General features: G+C 42.8%; 1 protein-coding gene across 4 annotated transcripts in view; it reads right to left on the bottom strand.

Moving 5' to 3' along the window:
* The window catches only part of btla (B and T lymphocyte associated), a 34,060-nt gene extending 10,220 nt beyond the window's left edge, over positions 1-23,840 (bottom strand). For all 4 annotated transcript variants that reach the window (XM_030130430.1, XM_030130431.1, XM_030130432.1 and 1 more), the window contains exons 1-2: positions 23,577-23,840; positions 9,121-9,450 (exon numbers count right to left, since the gene is read on the bottom strand). In XM_030130430.1, coding sequence (XP_029986290.1) covers positions 9,121-9,450; positions 23,577-23,703 — 457 coding nt within the window. In that variant the 5' untranslated portion in view covers positions 23,704-23,840. The remainder of the gene's footprint in view (positions 1-9,120; positions 9,451-23,576) is intronic.
* Positions 23,841-26,532: the final 2,692 nt, after the last annotated feature.

Here is a 26,532-nt window from a genome sequence, read left to right as displayed (position 1 = left end):
TTAGCCACTATAAGAAAAAAAGAAAACAGCCCAAAAAACTGTCCACTATAAAAAAAAGAAAAACAGCCCAAACATTAGCCACTATAAGAAAAAAAAGAAAACAGCCCAAAAAACTGTCCACTATAAAAAAGAAAACAGCCCAAAACATTAGCCACTATAAGAAAAAAAGAAAACAGCCCAAAACATTAGCCACTACAAGAAAAAAAGAAAACAGCCCAAAAAAACTGTCCACTATAAAAAAAGAAAACAGCCCAAAACATTAGCCACTATAAGAAAAAAAGAAAACAGCCAAAAAAACTTTCCCCTATAAAAAAAGAAAACAGCCCAAAACATTAGCCACTATAAGAAAAAAAGAAAACAGCCCAAAAAAAACTGTCCACTATAAAAAAAGAAAACAGCCCAAACATTAGCCACTATAGAAAAAAAAGAAAACAGCCCAAAAAAACTGTCCCCTATAAAAAAAGAAAACAGCCCAAAACATTAGCCACTATAAGAAAAAAAGAAAACAGCCCAAAAAAACTGTCCACTATAAAAAAAGAAAACAGCCCAAAACATTAGCCACTATAGAAAAAAAGAAAACAGCCCAAAAAACTGTCCCCTATAAAAAAAGAAAACAGCCCAAAACATTAGCCACTATAAGAAAAAAAGGAAAACAGCCCAAAAAAACTGTCCCCTATAAAAAAGAAAACAGCCCAAACATTAGCCACTATAAGAAAAAAAGACAACAGCCCAAAAAAAACTGTCCACTATAAAAAAAGAAAACAGCCCAAAACATTAGCCACTATAAGAAAAAAAAGACAACAGCCCAAAAAACTGTCCACTATAAAAAAAAGAAAACAGCCCAAAACATAGCCACTATAAGAAAAAAAGAAAACAGCCCAAAAAAAACTGTCCTCTATAAAAAAAGAAAACAGCCCAAAACATTAGCCACTATAAGAAAAAAAGAAAACAGCCCAAAAAAAACTGTCCCACTATAAAAAAAAGAAAAACAGCCCAAAACATTAGCCACTATAAGAAAAAAAGACAACAGCCCAAAAAACTGTCCACTATAAAAAAAAATAAAACAGCCCAAACATTAGCCACTATAAGAAAAAAAGAAAACAGCCCAAAAAAACTGTCCTCTATAAAAAAAGAAAACAGAGCCCAAAACATTAGCCCTATAAGAAAAAAAGAAAACACCAAAAAAAACTGTCCACTATAAAAAAAAGAAAACAGCCCAAAACATTAGCCACTATAAGAAAAAAAGACAACAGCCCAAAAAACTGTCCACTATAAAAAAAATAAAACAGACCCAAACATTAGCCACTATAAGAAAAAAAGGAAACAGCCCAAAAAAACTGTCCACTATAAAAAAGAAAACAGCCCAAAACATTAGCCACTATAAGAAAAAAAGAAAACAGCCCAAAAAAACTGTCCACTATAAAAAATAAACAGCCCAAACATTAGCCACTATAAGAAAAAAGACACAGCCCAAAAAACGTCCACTATAAAAAAAGAAAACACCCAAACATTAGCCCTATAAGAAAAAAAGAAACAGCCCAAAAAAACTTGTCCACTATAAAAAAAGAAAACAGCCCAAAACATTAGCCACTATAAGAAGAAAAAAGACAACAGCCCAAAAAACTGTCCACTATAAAAAAAGAAAACAGCCCAAAACATTAGCCACTATAAGAAAAAAAGACAACAGCCCAAAAACTGTCCACTATAAAAAAAAGAAAACAGCCCAAACATTAGCCACTATAAGAAAAAAAAGAAAACAGCCCAAAAAAAACTGTCCACTATAAAAAAAGAAAACAGCCCAAAACATTAGCCACTATAAGAAAAAAAAGACAACAGCCCAAAAAACTGTCCCTATTAAAAAAGAAAAACAGCCCAAAAAATTATCCCTATGAAAAGAAAAAGCCCAAAAACTGCCCACTATAAAAAAAAAGAAGAACAACCCAAAAAATTGTCCACTATAAAAAAAGAAATCACCCCAAAAAGATTATCCACTATAAGAAAAAAAGAAAACAGCCCAAAAAATGATCCACTGTAAGAAAAAAAGAAAACAGCCCAAAAAATTATCCACTATAAGAAAAAAGAAAACAGCCCAAAAAATTATCCCCCTATAAAAAAGAAAAAGCCAAAAAAACTGTCCACTATAAAAAAAAAAGAAAAACAGCCCAAAAATTATCCCCTATAAAAAAGAAAAAGCCAAAAAAACTGTCCACTATAAAAAAAAAGAAAAACAACCCAAAAAATTTGTCCACTATAAAAAAAAGAAAACAGCCCAAAAGATTGTCCACTATAAGAAAAAAAGAAAAACAGCTCAAAAAAATTTCCACTGTAAGAGAAAAAGAACAGCCCAAAAAATTATCCACTGTAAGAAAAAAAGAAAACAGCACAAAAAAATTATCCACTATAAGAAAAAAAAAAGAGAACAGCCCAAAAATTATCCCTATAAGAAAAAAAGAAAACAGCCCAAAAAATTGTCCACCATAAAATAAGGAAAACAGCCCAAAAAAATTATCCACTGTAAGAAAAAAAATGAGAACAGCCAAAAAATTTTTCCACCAGCCCAGAAAATGATCCACTATAAGAAGAAACACCTGAAGGCCTTAAAAATTTCAGCCTATGCTTTTATTTTTGTGGTGGCCTTCATTTTAAAGCAAGAGACCTTTGGGTAAACAGTGCCCCCTAATAGAAAAAGTGGATGATGTGTTTTTTCTTATAGTGGATCATTTCTTTGGGCTGTTCTCCTTGGGCCACCACAGTACTGTACCGAAGCGAATGTTGGATTATTCCGTCTGTTCCACGGAGTTCAAGGAAAGTCTGTCCAGTTTCATACAGAGAAGTCTAACGGAAGTGTCCTCTGTCCCTGGTCCTGTGGTACTGTCGTCATGTTCCCACAGATCCAAGCAGTGTCCTGCTTCTGTTCTGGTTCTGTGGTTAATGCCTTATTGTGTGTGTGCTAACGCTAACATGCTAAGTTAGCCTGTATGCTATCCTGCACTTAATGCCTTTTTGTGTGTGTGCTAATCCTAACATGCTAAGTTAGCCTGTATGCTATCCTGTGGTCAATGCCTTATTGTGTGTGTGCTAATGCTAATATGCTAAGTTAGCCTGTATGCTATCCTGTGGTTAATGCCTTATTGTGTGTGTGCTAATGCTAATATGCTAAGTTAGCCTGTATGCTATCCTGTGGTTAATGCCTTATTGTGTGTGTGCTAATGCTAATATGCTAAGTTAGCCTGTATGCTATCCTGTGGTTAATGCCTTATTGTTTGTGTTCTCAGAGCAGAGCTTGGCAGACACATGGTGTTCACAGATAAACACTGTTTTCTGATTGGACCACAGTCCTCCAATAGGAAAACTCTAATGGTCCATCGTCTGTCTCTTTACCGGTCCAGTCCAATGACAGAATAAACTAGAAGCACTCGGAGAGCACAGACCTCCGCCAAGGCTGATCAGTACCCCCCCCCCCCCCCCCCGTGGGCCCCCCCCACGCCAAGGAGGTTATGTTTTTGCCAGGGTTTGTCTGTCTGTCTGTTTGTCTGTCCGTTAGTGTGCAACATAACTCAAGAAGTTATGGACAGATTTGGATGAAATTTTCAGGGTTTGTTGGAAATGGGCCCCCCCCGTGGGCCCCCCCACTCCCGATCACCACCAAAATTTAATCATCTCTTATCCCATTTCCAACAAACCCTGAAAATTTCATCAAAATCTGTCCATAACTTTTTGAGTTATGTTGCACACTAATGGACAGACAAACAAACAGACAGACAAACAAACAAACAAACCCTGGCAAAAACATAACCTCCTTGGCGGAGGTAATGAACTGCTAAAGTTAGCACCACTCATGGAAGTAGCCTATCCAAGCTAATGCCAACCTTTAGCCCTAAATGACACACACAACAGTAAACACAGTAGTGACACAACAGTTGGGTGGGGCTTATTTCAGATTGACCATGCCACTGCTGTTTGTCCCATTAAATAACATCCAGTGCTGGGTTGTTTTGGAACTATTCGGGCTTACATGAACCATGATCACTGGAGCGGACACATCAGAGCGTGTCGTAACCCTCTTATTAGGGCTCTGGGTGTGTCTCTCCATAGGCTAACGCCTGGTGGAGAAGTTGGGCCCTCTGCCTCCGGCTCTGGCCATGGCAGTGGTCCCTCCCCCTCCCTTCCTGTCTCTCCTCATGTGGATGTGTGTGCGTGGTGTTTGACAGACAGGTGCAGCCAATCCAATCAGTGAGCAGGTGGGCGTCATCCAGCCCTTCGGCCTCTGACTCTGCACACCACCTGTGTACCGGACCCTCCAGCACCCATGGTCAGTCCTGGTTCTCTGTTCCAGTCCTCCCTCCGTTGCTTTATTCTACATGCTTTCTTTTTCAGTCTGGACCCCCACCTCCTCAGACCCACACCCAGGTTCTTCTGCTCAAGGCCTCCACTGTCTGAATCTCCATCTGCAGCCCCCTCCCTCAACCACCAAGGTGACTCCACCAGGCTGACTGGATCTCAGCTGCTGCACCCCCACCTCCACCAAGCAACACACCAATGTCACACATCACCGATCTTCTGCCGCGACCCCTGATACCCCCCTCTCAACGTTCAGCCTCAGGTAAGTCCTTGGCAACTCCTGAGCCAGACTTTGAAATTTATTTCTGTTTTTGCAAGATCTAGTGTTTGTCCTGTAGTCCTTCAGTTCAGTGGTCTTGTACCTGTTAGTGGGTCCTGTAGTCCTTCAGTTCAGTGGTCTTATACCTGTTAGTGGGTCCTGTAGTCCTTCAGTTCAGTGGTCTTGTACCTGTTAGTGGGTCCTGTAGTCCTTCAGTTCAGTGGTCTTGTACCTGTTAGTGGGTCCTGTAGTCCTTCAGTTCAGTGGTCTTGTACCTGTTAGTGGGTCCTGTAGTCCTTCAGTTCAGTGGTCTTGTACCTGTTAGTGGGTCCTGTAGTCCTTCAGTTCAGTGGTCTTGTACCTGTTAGTGGGTCCTGTAGTCCTTCAGTTCAGTGGTCTTGTACCTGTTAGTGGGTCCTGTAGTCCTTCAGTTCAGTGGTCTTGTACCTGTTAGTGGGTCCTGTAGTCCTTCAGTTCAGTGGTCTTGTACCTGTTAGTGGGTCCTGTAGTCCTTCAGTTCAGTGGTCTTGTACCTGTTAGTGGGTCCTGTAGTCCTTCAGTTCAGTGGTCTTGTACCTGTTAGTGGTCCTGTAGTCCTTCAGTTCAGTGGTCTTGTACCTGTTAGTGGGTCCTGTAGTCCTTCAGTTCAGTGGTCTTGTACCTGTTAGTGGGTCCTGTAGTCCTTCAGTTCAGTGGTCTTGTACCTGTTAGTGGGTCCTGCTAACCTGCCTACATTTCCCCCTTGTGGGTCTGTTATTTTGGAACATTCTAGTGTCAGTTATTCCGCCTGCTCTCTCTAGAGCAGGGGTCTCAAACATGCGGCCCGGGGGCCAAATGCGGCCCGCCAAAGGTTTCAATGCGGCCCGTGGGATGAATTTGCAAAGTGCAAAAATTCCACAGTCAAAATTTAGTTAGTTCAGGTTCCACATACAGACCAATATGATCTACTGTAAAATAATAACGGCAGAATAACCTACAAAAAATAAAGACTCCATGTTTTCTTCTCAGTTTGATGTGAAAAAAATTATTACATTATGTCTAGAAGTAATCACAACTTCAAATTTTTGTCTTTGTTGTTGTGCAAAAAATAACATTAAATTATGGAAATATTTACATTTACAAACTATCCTGTAACAATAATATGTGAATAACCTGAACAAATATGAACAACCTGAAATGTCTAAAGAAAATTAAGCACAATTTTAACAATTTTCTGCCTGTTCCTCAGTGTTTAGTGTCTTTGTGGCAGATACCTCAGGGCAAAAATAGGGCTGACAACCCACTCCAGGACCCACAAAAACTGAAGTCAAGGTCGTCATAGAGACTGATGGACAAACAACAGTGTCTTTGTAGATCTGATCCATAATGCACATGTATAAATGATAAGTTGAGGCATAATATTGTTAAAATTGCACGTGTTTTTCTTAAGAAATTTAAGTTTTTTTTCAGGTTATTTGCATCTTTTTTGTTTGGATAGTTTATGAAAGTAAGTATTTTCATAATTTAATGGGGTTTCTTTGCACTAAAACAGAGACAAAAATTTGGAGTTGCCATTATTTATAGGTTATTTTGCTATTATTTTACTGGTTCGGCCCGCTGGAGATCAAATCAGGCTGAATGTGGCCCCTGAAAGTAAATGAGTTTGAGACCCCTGCTCTAGAGGCTCCTTTGTCCTGTGTTCCTTTAGTGAGTATTTGTTTGGGACTTCTACCTCACTTCCTGGTGTAGTTCGTAACCTGTATTCTTGTCGTTGTACAATGACAGTATCTTTTTACCGTACTTCGTTTGTTGTGTCTGTTTCCCTGAAATTGATCCTTTTCAGTGGATTCATAACATGACAGGACCAAACCATATTCAGCTGTAGTGGACCGACACCATGTGGTTGTGGTGTGTACGTGGGGGGGGGGTATACTCCATGTACGACCACAGTACTGTGGACACAAGAGGACAATGAGTTCATGGAACAGTGTCCATGATTGGATCTGGGACAACAACATGTCCTTACTGCTGATTGGAACAGAACAAATGAGAACATCTGATTGGCTCTGTGGACGTAGACACACCCACATTTACTCCCTCAGTACTGTGGACGTAGACACACCCACATTTACTCCCTCAGTAGTACTGTGGACGTGGACACACCCACATTTACTCCCTCAGTACTGTGGACGTGGACACACCCACATTTACTCCCTCAGTACTGTGGACGTGGACACACCCACATTTACTCCCTCAGTACTGTGGACGTGGACACACCCACATTTACTCCCTCAGTACTGTGGACGTAGACACACCCACATTTACTCCCTCAGTACTGTGGACGTGGACACACCCACATTTACTCCCTCAGTAGTACTGTGGACGTGGACACACCCACATTTACTCCCTCAGTAGTACTGTGGACGTGGACACACCCACATTTACTCCCTCAGTAGTACTGTGGACGTAGACACACCCACATTTACTCCCTCAGTACTGTGGACGTAGACACACCCACATTTACTCCCTCAGTACTGTGGACGTGGACACACCCACATTTACTCCCTCAGTACTGTGGACGTGGACACACCCACATTTACTCCCTCAGTACTGTGGACGTAGACACACCCACATTTACTCCCTCAGTACTGTGGACGTAGACACACCCACATTTACTCCCTCAGCACTGTGGACGTAGACACACCCACATTTACTCCCTCAGTAGTACTGTGGACGTAGACACACCCACATTTACTCCCTCAGTACTGTGGACGTAGACACACCCACATTTACTCCCTCAGCACTGTGGACGTAGACACACCCACATTTACTCCCTCAGTAGTACTGTGGACGTGGACACACCCACATTTACTCCCTCAGCACTGTGGACGTGGACACACCCACATTTACTCCCTCAGTAGTACTGTGGACGTGGACACACCCACATTTACTCCCTCAGTACTGTGGACGTAGACACACCCACATTTACTCCCTCAGCACTGTGGACGTGGACACACCCACATTTACTCCCTCAGTAGTACTGTGGACGTGGACACACCCACATTTACTCCCTCAGTAGTACTGTGGACGTGGACACACCCACATTTACTCCCTCAGGACTGTGGACGTGGACACACCCACATTTACTCCCTCAGTACTGTGGACGTGGACACACCCACATTTACTCCCTCAGCACTGTGGACGTCGACACACCCACATTTACTCCCTCAGGACTGTGGACGTGGACACACCCAAATTTACTCCCTCAGTACTGTGGACGTGGACACACCCACATTTACTCCCTCAGCACTGTGGACGTAGACACACCCACATTTACTCCTTCAGTACTGTGGACGTGGACACACCCACATTTACTCCCCTCAGTACTGTGGACGTGGACACACCCACATTTACTCCCTCAGTACTGTGGACCGTAGACACACACCACATTTACTCCCTCAGTACTGTGGACGTGGACACACCCACATTTACTCCCTCAGTACTGTGGACGTGGACACACCCACATTTACTCCCTCAGTACTGTGGACGTGGACACACCCCACATTTACTCCCTCAGTACTGTGGACGTGGACACACCCACATTTACTCCCTCAGTACTGTGGACGTGGACACACCACACATTTACTCCATCAGTACTGTGGACGTAGACACACCCCACATTTACTCCCTCAGTACTGTGGACGTGGACACACCCACATTACCCCTCAGTACTGTGGACGTAGACACACCCACATTTACTCCCTCAGTACTGTGGACGTGGACACACCCACATTTACTCCCTCAGTACTGTGGACGTGGACACACCCACATTTACTCCCTCAGTACTGTGGACGTGGACACACCCACATTTACTCCCTCAGTACTGTGGACGTGGACACACCCACATTTACTCCCTCAGTACTGTGGACGTGGACACACCCACATTTACTCCCTCAGTACTGTGGACGTGGACACACCCACATTTACTCCCTCAGTACTGTGGACGTGGACACACCCACATTTACTCCCTCAGTACTGTGGACGTGGACACACCCACATTTACTCCCTCAGTACTGTGGACGTGGACACACCCACATTTACTCCCTCAGTACTGTGGACGTGGACACACCCACATTTACTCCCTCAGTACTGTGGACGTGGACACACCCACATTTACTCCCTCAGTACTGTGGACGTGGACACACCCACATTTACTCCCTCAGTACTGTGGACGTGGACACACCCACATTTACTCCCTCAGTACTGTGGACGTGGACACACCCACATTTACTCCCTCAGTACTGTGGACGTGGACACACCCACATTTACTCCCTCAGTACTGTGGACGTGGACACACCCACATTTACTCCCTCAGTACTGTGGACGTGGACACACCCACATTTACTCCCTCAGTACTGTGGACGTGGACACACCCACATTTACTCCCTCAGTACTGTGGACGTGGACACACCCACATTTACTCCCTCAGTACTGTGGGCATAGACATTTCCAGAACACATTCAGATGGAAGTCCCACTCACCACTGATGGACACGTTGATGTAGTGACTCAGTGCGTTTCCACTTTCACACTGATAGATGCCTGAGTCAGAGCTGAGAACTCCACCGAACACCAACAGTGAAACTCCTCCCAGATGTTTCTCCATCCTCCATTCTGTTTCCAGGTGCCTGATCCTGCTGACGTTTACCAGGACTTCACTATTTTCCAGTTTATACCAGTAGACCGGTGGTGGTGGACCCTCACAGAACTCTACTGTACAGTTAATCCTCAGCTTCTGTCCAACTGAAGCCTCATAAACTGTGTGGCGTCGAACTTTAATTTCTGTTTGACACTTTGGATCTGCAACTGCACCTGAAACAGAAACAGAAGAACAAACACCAACAAATGAAAAACAAATGCATCAGACTGACAACAGCAGAATTAAACAGAAACATGATTAGAGGGAAACTAAGACTGTGTTCACACTGTAGGTAAATGTGTCCATATGTGACCTGGATCTGACCCAGACCACTGTCATATGTGGTCCTAAATCTGACCTAGACCACTGTCATATGTGGTCCTAAATCTGACCTAGACCACTGTCATATGTGGTCCTAAATCTGACCTAGACCACTGTCATATGTGGTCCTAAATCTGACCTAGACCACTGTCATATGTGGTCCTAAATCTGACCCAGACCACTGTTATATATGGTCCTAAATCTGACCCAGACCACTGTTATATATGGTCCTAAATCTGACCCAGACCACTGTTATATATGGTCCTAAATCTGACCTAGACCACTGTCATATGTGGTCCTAAATCTGACCTAGACCACTGTCATATGTGGTCCTAAATCTGACCCAGACCACTGTTATATATGGTCCTAAATCTGACCCAGACCACTGTTATATATGGTCCTAAATCTGACCCAGACCACTGTTATATATGGTCCTAAATCTGACCTAGACTACTGTCATATGTGGTCCTAAATCTGACCCAGACCACTGTTATATATGGTCCTAAATCTGACCCAGACCACTGTTATATATGGTCCTAAATCTGACCTAGACCACTGTTATATATGGTCCTAAATCTGACCCAGACCACTGTTATATATGGTCCTAAATCTGACCCAGACCACTGTTATATATGGTCCTAAATCTGACCTAGACCACTGTCATATGTGGTCCTAAATCTGACCCAGACCACTGTTATATATGGTCCTAAATCTGACCCAGACCACTGTTATATATGGTCCTAAATCTGACCCAGACCACTGTTATATATGGTCCTAAATCTGACCTAGACCACTGTCATATGTGGTCCTAAATCTGACCCAGACCACTGTTATATATGGTCCTAAATCTGACCCAGACCACTGTTATATATGGTCCTAAATCTGACCCAGACCACTGTTATATATGGTCCTAAATCTGACCCAGACCACTGTTATATATGGTCCTAAATCTGACCCAGACCACTGTTATATATGGTCCTAAATCTGACCCAGACCACTGTCATATGTGGTCCTAAATCTGACCCAGACCACTGTTATATATGGTCCTAAATCTGACCTAGACCACTGTCATATGTGGTCCTAAATCTGACCCAGACCACTGTTATATATGGTCCTAAATCTGACCCAGACCACTGTTATATATGGTCCTAAATCTGACCCAGATCACTGTCATATGTGGTCCTAAATCTGACCCAGACCACTGTTATATATGGTCCTAAATCTGACCTAGACCACTGTCATATGTGGTCCTAAATCTGACCTAGACCACTGTCATATGTGGTCCTAAATCTGACCTAGACCACTGTTATATGTGGTCCTAAATCTGACCTAGACCACTTTAGTGCATGTGGGTCACTTCAGTTCAGACTCTAGACTGATAGAAATCACTTTTAATGTGGAATATGAACCCACAAAATCAGATTTCACCAAAAAAAAAAAAAAAAAAACAGAACTGTACATTAGACCTGCTGTGGGCGGAGCCTTAGGCCCAATCCCACTGCACCCCAAGGGCCAAGGGGGAGGAGTAAGGGGGAGGGCCAAGGGGGGGGAGTAAGGGGGAGGCCTAGGGGAGGGGGAAGGGGTAGAAGGAAGGGTCAAGGGGGAGGAGTAAGGGGGAGGCTTAGGGGGAGGGGTAAAGGTTTGAGGGCCGAGGGGGAGGTTTAGGGGGAGGTCTAAGTGTGTACAGTCTTATTTGAAGGACAGTTTTGGGGCGGGGTCTGATCTGAGCATGCTCAGATCCAGGTCTATTCCAGTACCAGTTGAATTCACATGAATATTGAAGTCAGTTCTTTCAGTTGGTGTCTCCACAGACACGTCAGGTCCTAAAGGGTTAAATGAACCTGGTTCAGTTCCACCGTATGTGGAAGTGAAAACCACTTTACATGTGGTCCAGAATGGGGAACTGAGAGTCCACCTGGACCCAGGAGACCGGTCTGAGGGGTCCACCTTCACATTCACAGCAAACAGGACTTAAAGGTGAACCTCTGAACCAGGGGTGTCCCACATGTGGCCCCATGTGGATCAGAACCGGTCCACTGAAGGTTCTGGTCCAGTTAAGGTTCTGGTCCAGTTAAGGTTCTAGTCCACTAAAGGTTCTGGTCCACTAAAGGTTCTGGTCTACTGAAGGTTCTGGTCCAGTTACGGTTCTGGTCCAGTTAAGGTTCTAGTCCACTAAAGGTTCTGGTTCACTGAAGGTTCTGGTTCACTAAAGGTTCTGGTTCACTAAAGGTTCTGGTCCAGTTAAGGTTCTGGTCCACTAAAGGTTCTGGTCCAGTTAAGGTTCTGGTCCAGTTAAGGTTCTGGTTCACTGAAGGTTCTGGTCCAGTTAAGGTTCTGGTCCAGTCCATGGGCTGAACTGCACATGTGTGTCAGTGCAGATAAATGACTGTATTCAGTCTGTCCATCAATGCTGTCCCTTTAACCACGCCCCTCTGGGGGAGGGGCTACTGTTCTAGATGTGGACACGTCAGGCCAGTCCTGACCTTTGACCTTTGACCTGTGACCCCAGAACTCCCCCAACCCCCTTACCTGTCTGGTTGGGCCTGTGTTCTAGTTCTATGTTGTTGTCTCTTCTGTGAACTCTAGTTCTGTGCTGTCGTCTCTTCTGTGAATTCTAGTTCTGTGCTGTTGTCTCTTCTGTTAACTCTAGTTCTATGCTGTCGTCTCTTCTGTGAACTCTAGTTTTGTGCTGTCGTCACTTCTGTGAACTCTAGTTCTATACTGTCGTCTCTTCTGTTAACTCTAGTTCTATGCTGTCGTCTCTTTTGTTAACTCTAGTTCTATGCTGTCGTCTCTTCTGTGAACTCTAGTTCTATGCTGTCGTCTCTTCTGTGAACTCTAGTTCTGTGCTGTCGTCACTTCTGTTAACTCTAGTTCTATGCTGTCGTCTCTTCTGTTAACTCTAGTTCTATGCTGTCGTCTCTTCTGTTAACTCTAGTTCTATGCTGTTGTCTCTTCTGTTAACTCTAGTTCTATGCTGTCGTCTCTTCTGTGAACTCTAGTTCTGTGCTGTCGTCACTTCTGTGAACTCTAGTTCTATGCTGTCGTCTCTTCTGTTAACTCTAGTTCTATGCTGTCGTCACTTCTGTGAACTCTAGTTCTATGCTGTCGTCTCTTCTGTTAACTCTAGTTCTGTGCTGTCGTCTCTTCTGTTAACTCTAGTTCTATGCTGTCGTCACTTCTGTGAACTCTAGTTCTGTGCTGATGTCTCTTCTGTTAACTCTAGTTCTATGCTGTCGTCTCTTCTGTGAACTCTAGTTCTGTGCTGTCGTCACTTCTGTGAACTCTAGTTCTATGCTGTCGTCTCTTCTGTGAACTCTAGTTCTGTGCTGTCGTCTCTTCTGTTAACTCTAGTTCTGTGCTGTCGTCACTTCTGTGAACTCTAGTTCTATGCTGTCGTCTCTTCTGTTAACTCTAGTTCTATGCTGTCGTCACTTCTGTGAACTCTAGTTCTATGCTGTCGTCTCTTCTGTTAACTCTAGTTCTATGCTGTCGTCTCTTCTGTGAATTCTAGTTCTGTGCTGTTGTCTCTTCTGTTAACTCTAGTTCTATGCTGTCGTCTCTTCTGTGAACTCTAGTTCTGTGCTGTCGTCACTTCTGTGAACTCTAGTTCTGTGCTGTCGTCTCTTCTGTTAACTCTAGTTCTATGCTGTCGTCTCTTCTGTTAACTCTAGTTCTGTGCTGTCGTCTCTTCTGTGAACTCTAGTTCTATGCTGTCGTCTCTTCTGTTAACTCTAGTTCTATGCTGTCGTCTCTTCTGTTAACTCTAGTTCTGTGCTGTCGTCTCTTCTGTGAACTCTAGTTCTATGCTGTCGTCTCTTCTGTTAACTCTAGTTCTATGCTGTCGTCTCTTCTGTTAACTCTAGTTCTATCTCAGGTGTTTAGTGTCAGACTGCAGTAGAAGTTCATCTTCTCCTAAAATGACTCAAATCTGTTCAGTTATTTTCATTTCATTGACTCCACATGTGTTAGAACTGGTTCAGCTCAGGTCAGTGGGTTCACAGTCGGTCTGATCTCAGGTCAGTTTGTTCACAGTCGGTCTGATCTCAGGTCAGTGGGTTCACAGTCGGTCTGATCTCAGGTCAGTGGGTTCACAGTCGGTCTGATCTCAGGTCAGTGGGTTCACAGTCGGTCTGATCTCAGGTCAGTCGGTCTGATCTCAGGTCAGTGGGTTCACAGTCGGTCTGATCTCAGGTCAGTGGGTTCACAGTCGGTCTGATCTCAGGTCAGTTGGTTCACAGTCGGTCTGATCTCAGGTCAGTGGGTTCACAGTCGGTCTGATCTCAGGTCAGTGGGTTCACAGTCAGTCTGATCTCAGGTCAGTGGGTTCACAGTCGGTCTGATCTCAGGTCAGTGGGTTCACAGTCGGTCTGATCTCAGGTCAGTGGGTTCACAGTCGGTCTGATCTCAGGTCAGTCGGTCTGATCTCAGGTCAGTGGGTTCACAGTCGGTCTGATCTCAGGTCAGTTGGTTCACAGTCGGTCTGATCTCAGGTCAGTCGGTCTGATCTCAGGTCAGTGGGTTCACAGTCGGTCTGATCTCAGGTCAGTGGGTTCACAGTCGGTCTGATCTCAGGTCAGTTGGTTCACAGTCGGTCTGATCTCAGGTCAGTGGGTTCACAGTCGGTCTGATCTCAGGTCAGTGGGTTCACAGTCAGTCTGATCTCAGGTCAGTGGGTTCACAGTCGGTCTGATCTCAGGTCAGTGGGTTCACAGTCGGTCTGATCTCAGGTCAGTGGGTTCACAGTCGGTCTGATCTCAGGTCAGTCGGTCTGATCTCAGGTCAGTGGGTTCACAGTCGGTCTGATCTCAGGTCAGTTGGTTCACAGTCGGTCTGATCTCAGGTCAGTGGGTTCACAGTCGGTCTGATCTCAGGTCAGTGGGTTCACAGTCGGTCTGATCTCAGGTCAGTTTGTTCACAGTCGGTCTGATCTCAGGTCAGTTGGTTCACAGTCGGTCTGATCTCAGGTCAGTTGGTTCACAGTCGGTCTGATCTCAGGTCAGTGGGTTCACAGTCGGTCTGATCTCAAGTCAGTCGGTCTGATCTCAGGTCAGTGGGTTCACAGTCGGTCTGATCTCAAGTCAGTCGGTCTGATCTCAGGTCAGTGGGTTCACAGTCGGTCTGATCTCAGGTCAGTTGGTTCACAGTCGGTCTGATCTCAGGTCAGTGGTTCACAGTCGGTCTGATCTCAGGTCAGTGGGTTCACAGTCGGTCTGATCTCAAGTCAGTCGGTCTGATCTCAGGTCAGTGGGTTCACAGTCGGTCTGATCTCAGGTCAGTGGGTTCACAGTCGGTCTGATCTCAGGTCAGTGGGTTCACAGTCGGTCTGATCTCAGGTCAGTGGTTCACAGTCGGTCTGATCTCAGGTCAGTGGGTTCACAGTCGGTCTGATCTCAAGTCAGTCGGTCTGATCTCAGGTCAGTGGGTTCACAGTCGGTCTGATCTCAGGTCAGTGGGTTCACAGTCGGTCTGATCTCAGGTCAGTGGGTTCACAGTCGGTCTGATCTCAGGTCAGTGGGTTCACAGTCGGTCTGATCTCAGGTCAGTTGGTTCACAGTCGGTCTGATCTCAGGTCAGTGGGTTCACAGTCGGTCTGATCTCAGGTCAGTGGTTCACAGTCGGTCTGATCTCAGGTCAGTGGGTTCACAGTCGGTCTGATCTCAGGTCAGTGGGTTCACAGTCGGTCTGATCTCAGGTCAGTTTGTTCACAGTCGGTCTGATCTCAGGTCAGTGGGTTCACAGTCGGTCTGATCTCAGGTCAGTGGGTTCACAGTCGGTCTGATCTCAGGTCAGTTTGTTCACAGTCGGTCTGATCTCAGGTCAGTTGGTTCACAGTCGGTCTGATCTCAGGTCAGTTGGTTCACAGTCGGTCTGATCTCAGGTCAGTGGGTTCACAGTCGGTCTGATCTCAAGTCAGTCGGTCTGATCTCAGGTCAGTGGGTTCACAGTCGGTCTGATCTCAGGTCAGTTTGTTCACAGTCGGTCTGATCTCAGGTCAGTGGGTTCACAGTCGGTCTGATCTCAAGTCAGTCGGTCTGATCTCAGGTCAGTGGGTTCACAGTCGGTCTGATCTCAGGTCAGTTTGTTCACAGTCGGTCTGATCTCAGGTCAGTGGGTTCACAGTCGGTCTGATCTCAGGTCAGTGGTTCACAGTCGGTCTGATCTCAGGTCAGTTGGTTCACAGTCGGTCTGATCTCAGGTCAGTGGGTTCACAGTCGGTCTGATCTCAGGTCAGTTTGTTCACAGTCGGTCTGATCTCAGGTCAGTGGTTCACAGTCGGTCTGATCTCAGGTCAGTTGGTTCACAGTCGGTCTGATCTCAGGTCAGTGGGTTCACAGTCGGTCTGATCTCAGGTCAGTGGGTTCACAGTCGGTCTGATCTCAGGTCAGTGGGTTCACAGTCGGTCTGATCTCAGGTCAGTGGGTTCACAGTCGGTCTGATCTCAGGTCAGTTGGTTCACAGTCGGTCTGATCTCAGGTCAGTGGGTTCACAGTCGGTCTGATCTCAGGTCAGTGGGTTCACAGTCAGTCTGATCTCAGGTCAGTGGGTTCACAGTCGGTCTGATCTCAGGTCAGTGGGTTCACAGTCGGTCTGATCTCAGGTCAGTCGGTCTGATCTCAGGTCAGTGGGTTCACAGTCGGTCTGATCTCAGGTCAGTGGGTTCACAGTCGGTCTGATCTCAGGTCAGTTGGTTCACAGTCGGTCTGATCTCAGGTCAGTGGGTTCACAGTCGGTCTGATCTCAGGTCAGTGGGTTCACAGTCGGTCTGATCTCAGGTCAGTGGGTTCACAGTCGGTCTGATCTCAGGTCAGTGGGTTCACAGTCGGTCTGATCTCAGGTCAGTCGGTCTGATCTCAGGTCAGTGGGTTCACAGTCGGTCTGATCTCAGGTCAGTTGGTTCACAGTCGGTCTGATCTCAGGTCAGTGGGTTCACAGTCGGTCTGATCTCAGGTCAGTGGGTTCACAGTCGGTCTGATCTCAGGTCAGTTTGTTCACAGTCGGTCTGATCTCAGGTCAGTTGGTTCACAGTCGGTCTGATCTCAGGTCAGTTGGTTCACAGTCGGTCTGATCTCAGGTCAGTGGGTTCACAGTCGGTCTGATCTCAGGTCAGTGGGTTCACAGTCGGTCTGATCTCAAGTCAGTCGGTCTGATCTCAGGTCAGTGGGTTCACAGTCGGTCTGATCTCAGGTCAGTTGGTTCACAGTCGGTCTGATCTCAGGTCAGTGGTTCACAGTCGGTCTGATCTCAGGTCAGTGGGTTCACAGTCGGTCTGATCTCAAGTCAGTCGGTCTGATCTCAGGTCAGTGGGTTCACAGTCGGTCTGATCTCAGGTCAGTGGGTTCACAGTCGGTCTGATCTCAGGTCAGTGGTTCACAGTCGGTCTGATCTCAGGTCAGTGGGTTCACAGTCGGTCTGATCTCAAGTCAGTCGGTCTGATCTCAGGTCAGTGGGTTCACAGTCGGTCTGATCTCAGGTCAGTGGGTTCACAGTCGGTCTGATCTCAGGTCAGTGGGTTCACAGTCGGTCTGATCTCAGGTCAGTGGGTTCACAGTCGGTCTGATCTCAGGTCAGTTGGTTCACAGTCGGTCTGATCTCAGGTCAGTGGGTTCACAGTCGGTCTGATCTCAGGTCAGTGGTTCACAGTCGGTCTGATCTCAGGTCAGTGGGTTCACAGTCGGTCTGATCTCAGGTCAGTGGGTTCACAGTCGGTCTGATCTCAGGTCAGTTTGTTCACAGTCGGTCTGATCTCAGGTCAGTGGGTTCACAGTCGGTCTGATCTCAAGTCAGTCGGTCTGATCTCAGGTCAGTGGGTTCACAGTCGGTCTGATCTCAGGTCAGTTTGTTCACAGTCGGTCTGATCTCAGGTCAGTGGTTCACAGTCGGTCTGATCTCAGGTCAGTGGGTTCACAGTCGGTCTGATCTCAGGTCAGTTGGTTCACAGTCGGTCTGATCTCAGGTCAGTGGGTTCACAGTCGGTCTGATCTCAGGTCAGTTTGTTCACAGTCGGTCTGATCTCAGGTCAGTTTGTTCACAGTCGGTCTGATCTCAGGTCAGTGGGTTCACAGTCGGTCTGATCTCAGGTCAGTGGGTTCACAGTCGGTCTGATCTCAGGTCAGTGGTTCACAGTCGGTCTGATCTCAGGTCAGTGGGTTCACAGTCGGTCTGATCTCAGGTCAGTTTGTTCACAGTCGGTCTGATCTCAGGTCAGTGGACTGGCTGTTGTTCACTTCTCCTCCTCTGGTCCATTCACTTCAATGGGACTGAGTGGAACTCCTGTAAAACCACTACAAACTGGACCAGCACTGGACACATCACACCTGTCGTCCCGCCCCCAGACGCTCAGAGCTGTGGGCGGAGTTTGGCCGGGTCGGACACCGAGCTTCCGCATGCTGATTGGAGGATGGGTCTGAAGGCTGAATCTGTTTGATTGACAGCTGTTTTCAGATCTGCTCCTTCACTGACACAGTTCAGTTTAATACGTCACACATTCTGATGTGGAATCACACAAACCACAGGAACTGTTCATTTACTGACAACACAAGCACTGCAAATACACACACATACATACACAAATACACAGATACACACATACACAAATACACAAATACACATACACACATACACACATACACACATACACACATACACAAATACACACATACACACATACACACATACACACATACACATACACACATACACATACACAAATACACAAATACACACATACACACATACACACATACACAAATACACACATACACACATACACAAATACACATACACACATACACATACACAAATACACACATACACACATACACACATACACACATTCAGAAGGAACAGAAGGATGAGTTTCTGTTGGAATCCCTCTCTCATGTTTGGATGTTAGTGTCAGTGAACTGACCCTGTGTGAAAAACCAACAGAACACACTGAAGTCTGGGAGGTCAGCTCCACTTCTGCCTTCTACCACTGTCTGCACTTTTGTCTTTCTCTTCTTTTGCTCTTGTCTTTTCTTTCTCTTCTTTTCCACTTTTGTCATTTTTTCTCTTCTTTTGCTCTTGTCTTTTCTTTCTCTTCTTTTCCACTTTTGTCATTTTTTCTCTTCTTTTGCTCTTGTCTTTTCTTTCTCTTCTTTTCCACTTTTGTCATTTTTTCTCTTCTTTTGCTCTTGTCTTTTCTTTCTCTTCTTTTCCACTTTTGTCATTTTTTCTCTTCTTTTGCTCTTGTCTTTTCTTTCTCTTCTTTTCCACTTTTGTCATTTTTTCTCTTCTTTTCGTCTTGTCTTTTCTTTCTCTTCTTTTCCACTTTTGTCATTTTTTCTCTTCTTTTGCTCTTGTCTTTTCTTTCTCTTCTTTTCCACTTTTGTCATTTTTTTCTCTTCTTTTGCTCTTGTCTTTTCTTTCTCTTCTTTTCCACTTTTGTCATTTTTTCTCTTCTTTTGCTCTTGTCTTTTCTTTCTCTTCTTTTCCACTTTTGTCATTTTTTCTCTTCTTTTCGGCTTGTCTTTCTTTCCTCTTCTTTTCCACTTTTGTCATTTTTTCTCTTCTTTTGCTCTTGGCTTTTCTTCTCTCTTTTCCACTTTTGTCATTTTTCTCTTCTTTTGCTCTTGTCTTTTCTTTCTCTTCTGTTTCCACTTTGTGTCATTTTTGCTCTTCTTCTTTCCATTCGTTCTTGTCTCCACTTGTCATTTTTTTCTCTTCTTTCGTCTTGTCTTTTCTTTCTCTCTTTTCCACTTTTGTTATTTTTTCTCTTCTTTTCGTCTTGTCTTTTCTTTCTCTTCTTTTCCACTTTTGTCATTTTTTTCTCTTCTTTTGCTCTTGTCTTTTCTTTCTCTTCTTTTCCACTTTTGTCATTTTTTCTCTTCTTTTCGTCTTGTCTTTTCTTTCTCTTCTTTTCCACTTTTGTTATTTTTTTCTCTTCTTTTGCTCTTTTGTCTTTCCTCTCTTCTTTTCCACTTTTGTCATTTTTCTCTTCTTTTGCTCTTGTCTTTTCTTTCTCTTCTTTTCCACTTTTGTCATTTTTTTTCTCTTCTTTTGCTCTGTCTTTTTCTTTCTCTTCTTTTCCACTTTTTCATTTTTTTCTCTTTTTCGTCTTGTCTTTTCTTTTTCTCTTCTTTTCCACTTTTGTTATTTTTTTCTCTTCTTTTGCTCTTGTCTTTTCTTCTCTTCTTTCCACTTTTTCATTTTTTCTCTTCTTTTGCTCTTGCTTTTCTTTCTCTTCTTTCTTTTCCACTTTGTCATTTTTTTCTCTTCTTTTTTTTTTTTTCGTCTTTCTTTTCTTTCTCTTCTTTTCCACTTTTGTTATTTTTTTCTCTTCTTTTGCTCTTGTCTTTTCTTTCTCTTCTTTTCCTTTTGTCATTTTTTCTCTTCTTTTGCTCTTGTCTTTTCTTTCTCTTCTTTTCCACTTTGTCATTTTTTCTCTTCTTTTGCTCTTGTCTTTTCTTTCTCTTCTTTTCCACTTTTGTCATTTTTTTTTCTCTTCTTTTGCTCTTGTCTTTTCTTTCTCTTCTTTTCCACTTTTGTCATTTTTCTCTTCTTTTCGTCTTGTCTTTTCTTTCTCTTCTTTTCCACTTTTGTTTTTTTTTCCTTCTTTTGGTCTTGTCCTTTTCTTTCTCTTCTTTTCCACTTTTGTCATTTTTTCTCTTCTTTTGCTCTTGTCTTTTCTTTCCTCTTCTTTTCCCTTTTGTCATTTTTTCTCTTCTTTTCGTCTTGTCTTTTCTTTCTCTTCTTTTCCACTTTTGTCATTTTTTCTCTTCTTTCGTCTTGTCTTTTCTTTCTCTTCTTTTCCGTACTTTGTCATTTTTTTTCTCTTCTTTCTTTTCGCTTGTCTTTTCTTTCTCTTCTTTTCCACTTTTGTCATTTTTTCTCTTCTTTTGGTCTTGTCTTTTCTTTCTCTTCTTTTCCCACTTTTGTCATTTTTTCTCTTCTTTGGTCTTGTCTTTTCTTTCTCTTCTTTTCCACTTTTGTCATTTTTTCTCTTCTTTTGGTCTTGTCTTTTCTTTCTCTTCTTTTCCACTTTTGTCATTTTTTCTCTTCTTTTGCTCTTGTCTTTTCTTTCTCTTCTTTTCCACTTTTGTCATTTTTTCTCTTCTTTTTCTCTTGTCTTTTCTTTCTCTTCTTTTCCACTTTGTCATTTTTTTTCTCTTCTGTTCGTCTTGTCTTTTCTTTCTCTTCTTTTCCACTTTTGTCATTTTTTCTCTTCTTTTCGTCTTGTCTTTTCTTTCTCTTCTTTTCCACTTTTGTCATTTTTTCTCTTCTTTTGGTCTTGTCTTTTCTTTCTCTTCTTTTCCACTTTTGTCATTTTTTCTCTCTTTTGGTCTTGTCTTTTCTTTCTCTTCTTTTCAAACTTTTGTCATTTTTTCTCTTCTTTTGGTCTTGTCTTTTCTTTCTCTTCTTTTCCACTTTTGTCATTTTTTCTCTTCTTTTGGTCTTGTCTTTTCTTTCTCTTCCTTTCCACTTTTGTCATTTTTTCTCTTCTGTTCGTCTTGTCTTTTCTTTCTCTTCTTTTCCACTTTTGTCATTTTTTCTCTTCTGTTCGTCTTGTCTTTTCTTTCTCTTCTTTTCCACTTTTGTCATTTTTTCTCTTCTGTTCGTCTTGTCTTTTCTTTCTCTTCTTTTCCACTTTTGTCATTTTTTCTCTTCTGTTCGTCTTGTCTTTTCTTTCTCTTCTTTTCCACTTTTGTCATTTTTTTCTCTTCTGTTCGTCTTGTCTTTTCTTTCTCTTCTTTTTCACTTTTGTCATTTTTTCTCTTCTGTTCGTCTTGTCTTTTCTTTCTCTTCTTTTCCACTTTTGTCATTTTTTCTCTTCTGTTCGTCTTGTCTTTTCTTTCTCTTCTTTTCCACTCTTCTCCCACTCCCTCCTTCAGACTCTGACACATTATTGAACTCAAACTGTACTTTGGTGTTTTTCACCTCAGATCTAAATGTGTGTTTTTGTCTGATTCACTACATTTACATGTTCCTTCATGTTCCTTCAGTTGTTCCACCGTTCTGAGGAGGAGGAGGCGTTCAAAGTCCACCTGATGAACACCAACGACACATGAGCACAACTGAACTGACTCAACCTGCTGAAAACACTGACTGTTGGAAACACTATACACACACACACACACACACACACACACACACACACACACATATATATATATATATATATATATATATATTTATATATATATATATATAGATAGATAGATAGATAGATAGATAGATAGATACACTCACACATATATAAATATTTGTGTGTGTGTGTGTGTGTGTATATATATATATATATATATATATATATATATATATATATATATATATATATATGTATATACACATACAGGGTGTGGAAGCCAAATGTACACTGAACATTTAGTTGTTTTTTCTCAGCAGACACTACGTCAGTTGTTTTGAACCCAAACATATACTGATGTCATAATCATACCTAACACTATTATCCATACCTTTTCACAAACTTTTGCCCACATGAGTAATCAGGAAAGCAAACGTCAAAGAGTGTGTGATTTGCTGAATGCACTCGTCACACCAAAGGAGATTTCAAAAATAGTTGGAGTGTCCATAAAGACTGTTTATAATGGAAAGAAGAGAATGACTATGAGCAAAACTATTACCAGAAAGTCTGGAAGTGGACGAAGCAACAAAAAACGTACCAAAGCTTTTATTAAAGCTCTCAAATCCAAAATCCTAAAGGATCCAACCAAATCCATGAGAAAAATGGTAATTGAACTTGAGGTAGACAACAAGAGCATTAGAAATGCAGTAAAATAGGATCTGAAGATTTAAATTCTCATGACTTTCACTAAACTAATTGGTCATACACTGTCTTTCAATCCCTGCCTCAAAATATTGTACATTTTGCTTCCCCACCCTGTGTATATATATATATGTTTTCTGTTCTGTCAGTTTTAGTCACATGATCCACACTGGAGTCAGGTCTGAATTACAGAACTACAGAACTATTGTTTCTGATGACTTTGGATGGTGTCATAATTTTTTTCCATGACTAGAAAAACAGAGTAAAATGCAGTAAAAATTAAAGTTAGAGAAAAATTGAAAATTCAGTTTCTTAATTCAAGATTGATTTTTTTTTCTTAATTCAAGCATAAAAATCTTGAATTTAATAAAAAATAATAATAATAAATAAATAAATCTGCCAGTGGACGAAGTGAAAATGATCTTGGTTTGTTTTTTATTTTTTCCAGTGTAAAAAACCTTTAGTGTGTTCAGTCCACTTTGACCTGCTGACCTCTGCAAACACCTGAACACAGAACAGGCAGGGGGGATTCACTTTTCTGAATTCAAGATTTATTGAGTTATTTATTTTTGCTTCAAGTTTTTTTTTTTTTTTTGCTTAATTTAAGCTGTTTTTTTGTTTGTTTGTTTGTTTAATTAAAGGTTGTTTTTGCTTAATTTAAGCGGCTTTATTTGCTGAATTCCAAAGGACCTGTGGACGTCTACAAACCCCTGTGAACACGTCCATGATTTTTGTTTTGTTTAGTTTAATTCTAGATTTTGTTTTTTTTTATTCTAGATTTTGTTTAGTTTAATTCTACATTAGTTTAGTTTAATTCCAGTTTTTGGTCTAATTCCACAGGCTGTGCTGTTTTGTCTGAGCCGCTGTGAACACGTCCATGACAAACACTGACAGGTTCAACAGCAGCTGAGCGGAGCTTCTACACGACTAAAAACCAGCTGAAAACCCCTGAACCTGAGGAAAAGGTCCTGAAAACAGGTCCAGATGAACTCAGTCCGTCTGCAGATGAAGTGTCCGTTTATGATCACTTCTACGTACAGGGGTTGGTTTGGGTCCGGGTCAGAACCAGACCGTTTCCAGTCAGTCCATGTAGTTCTGAGCCGGGTCCAACTGGACCTGTTAGAGGAAGGAAAGAAGGAAGGGAGCCTAACCTGGTCCTGGTCCAGGTCCAGGTCCAGGTCCAGGTCCTGAGGCTAAACCTGCACCTACCGTCCCCGTTCGAGACCAGAACCAGCACCGCCCACACCCACACACAGAGGCCAGTCCAGCAGCGGAGGGGGGTCCTGAAGGGGGTCCTGAAGGGGGTCCTGAGGCCTTCAGCTGTCATGGTCCACATCCAGGTCTAAGTGGGTCCAAGTGTCCCTGCTGCACATGGTTCTGGAGCGGCAGAACACAGAAGTGAGACCAGCTGCACTCACTCTGCTTCCTCTTTCAGACGTTTCCCTGAAACTGACACTGGTGTCGGAGTGCACGTGGATGGGGGGGGGGGGGGGGGGGTAAGGGGGGTCGGTAGGTGGTCTTCCTATAACTCTGAGCCGTTCCAGCTCAGGGGGTTCCCACAGGTCCACATACAACAACAGCATGTGATGATGGGTTTCCTGCACTGCAAAAAATGTCCTGTTAAAAAAAATACTAATGTTCCCAAATCTGGTCCAAATGTCTTATACTGAGCAAAAAAAAAAAAAAAAAAAAAACATCTGCTAACGGGGTAAAAAAAAATAAAATAGAAATAAAAATCTGCCAACAGGGTTAAAGAAATAATAAATTCTATCAGAATTCAGGCAAAAAGTCAGAATTCCAACTTTTTTTCTCAGAATTCTGACTTTAATCTCAAAACAATAATTTGAAAAACATTTAAAACAAAATTCTGAGACAAAAAAATCTGAATGCTGAGGAAAAAGTCAGAGTTCTGAGAAAAAATGTCAAAATTCTGACAAAAAGTCAGAACTCTGACCTTTTTTCTCAGAATTCTGACTTTACTCTCAGAACAACAATTTAAAAGAATATTTAAAACAGAATTCTGAGAAAAAAGTCAGAATTCTGACTTCAATATCAGAGCAATAATTTAAAACATATTTAATACGGTCAGAATTCTGTGGAAAAAAAACTGAATTTTGTGAAAACAGTCAGAATTCTGAGGAAAAAAATCAGAATTCTGATTTTTATAAAAAGTCAGAATTCTGACTTTAATCTCAAATCAAATCAAATTTTATTTCTCTAACACCAAACCATAACCACAGTTCTCTGATGACTCTTCCCATACAGAGTTTGTCTAAACCAGACTGAGGACAGTTTACAGAAGTAAAGACTAACGACAGAGGACGGAAGAAGAAGCTTTAACAGGTTTAAACCTGAGGAGGATGGACGAGCGACAGGAGGAGAGAGAGGGATAAAGAGAGAGAGGAAGAGAGAGAGAGACTGGGGGAGGTAGGGGGAGACACATGGATGGAAGTGATGAACAGAAAACTGAAGTGGAACATGTGGAACTGTCAAAGAACCACTATGAGAACGTCTCAGAATTCTGACTTTTTCTCAGAATAATCATAAAAAATATACCGTAAATTCCAGACTATAAGCCGCTACTTTTTTCCCACAATTTAAACACTGTGGCTTATAAGACCATTTTACCGGTACCACAGCTCGGTGCCAGGTGCCGTGGCGCCGTGGGACCATGGCTCGGTACCACGGCTCAGCTCGGTACCACGGCTCGGTACCACACTGTAACAAATTTTACTGTTAAATAACGGTAAAATACTGTCAGCTAGAGTGTCCAGCATGTTACTGTTATTCTACAGTATCTACTGTAATCTACAACTACAGTTTCTTACTGTAAAAAGTATTACAGTACTGGGCTGTATATAATGTTCCTTTTACAGTCAAATACTGTCAGCCACAGTTGCTGCATTTTACAGTAACTACCGTATTCCAAGAAACAATATATTACTGTAAAACGTATTTAATGTAATATTTACAGTATAACAGCAAAAAGCTAGGATTGTAACATTTCAAATTACATTTTAAAATACAAAATCATGAACATTGGTAGAAAAAGCTCAAACAAGAGCTGACCTTATAACATGAGCTTTTCTTAAATTCACTCCAACAGCAGCAGCGTTGTGATGAAGCTTGGTTGGAGGCCTTCACAGACTACATGGCTTTGAATGCTCATCATCCAACTTCCAGATGTGACTTCATCACCTGCAACTGATGGAGACAAGAACTGAGGTTACTTTTTCGTACTTTATTTAAATTTGGTATCAGAAGTTCTACTGCTGCCACTTAGGGCTGTTGTCTTCCAGTGGTAGACACTGTCATGGAAGGACAAAAGCAGGTCTTTTATTCCTCAGATACAGACAGACAGCTAACAGACAGACTGAATGACAGACACACACACACACACACACACACACATACACACACTTCCAGCAGTATTAGTGTGGGACTGGCTGGAGGGTCAGGGTGAGCTCAGGATCAGCTGCAGTGGAACACATTTGGACAATGGGAGATCACTGATGAATGACACTGTGTTGATGCCAGATGACTTTGTTCATTCCAGTTCTGGGCGGACAGCAGTGGAGGAGCTGAAGAACAGACTGGAGAATACTGTCACATGTAGCAGGAGCTGACTGTTTTACATTTACTCCTTACAGACCTCATTATTTACAGCATTATACTGGATTTACAAAGAACAGCAGGATACTGGACAAAATTTACCGTTTTTTTACAGTAATTTGTTACAGTGCAGGTACCACAGCTCGGTACCAGGTACCGTGGCATCTCGTCCCTACTGCACGTCGTGCCTAATGTTAAATGAAAATGATATTACAACAGACGTAATTACTTGTTTTTAATCTTTATATTTTAAAATAAATTAAAAGTCCTACTCTAAAGAAAAACAAACATGTGTTCACTTTCAAGTGTCTTTCAAGTCATTTTCAGTCCGTGAATCCACAGCCGGCGCAAAAGCAACTCAATCCTGTATCGGCAGGAATCCAAAGGAAACCCTGATAAGTCCACCGACAAAAAACAGAAAGAGAAAATGTGCTTTTATTACTATCCTTTTATTGCCTCGTTTTTTGTCTTTTGTTTTTTAATCATCATATTAACAACGAATCAGCCTATAGATATGACAGCAGGCTCACACATATCAGACCATTTACATACA

The sequence above is a fragment of the Sphaeramia orbicularis genome, unplaced genomic scaffold, assembly GCF_902148855.1.
Source record: "Sphaeramia orbicularis unplaced genomic scaffold, fSphaOr1.1, whole genome shotgun sequence".
In the NCBI taxonomy this organism is placed as follows: domain Eukaryota; kingdom Metazoa; phylum Chordata; class Actinopteri; order Kurtiformes; family Apogonidae; genus Sphaeramia; species Sphaeramia orbicularis.
This window is presented reverse-complemented; position numbering and strand designations above follow the sequence as displayed.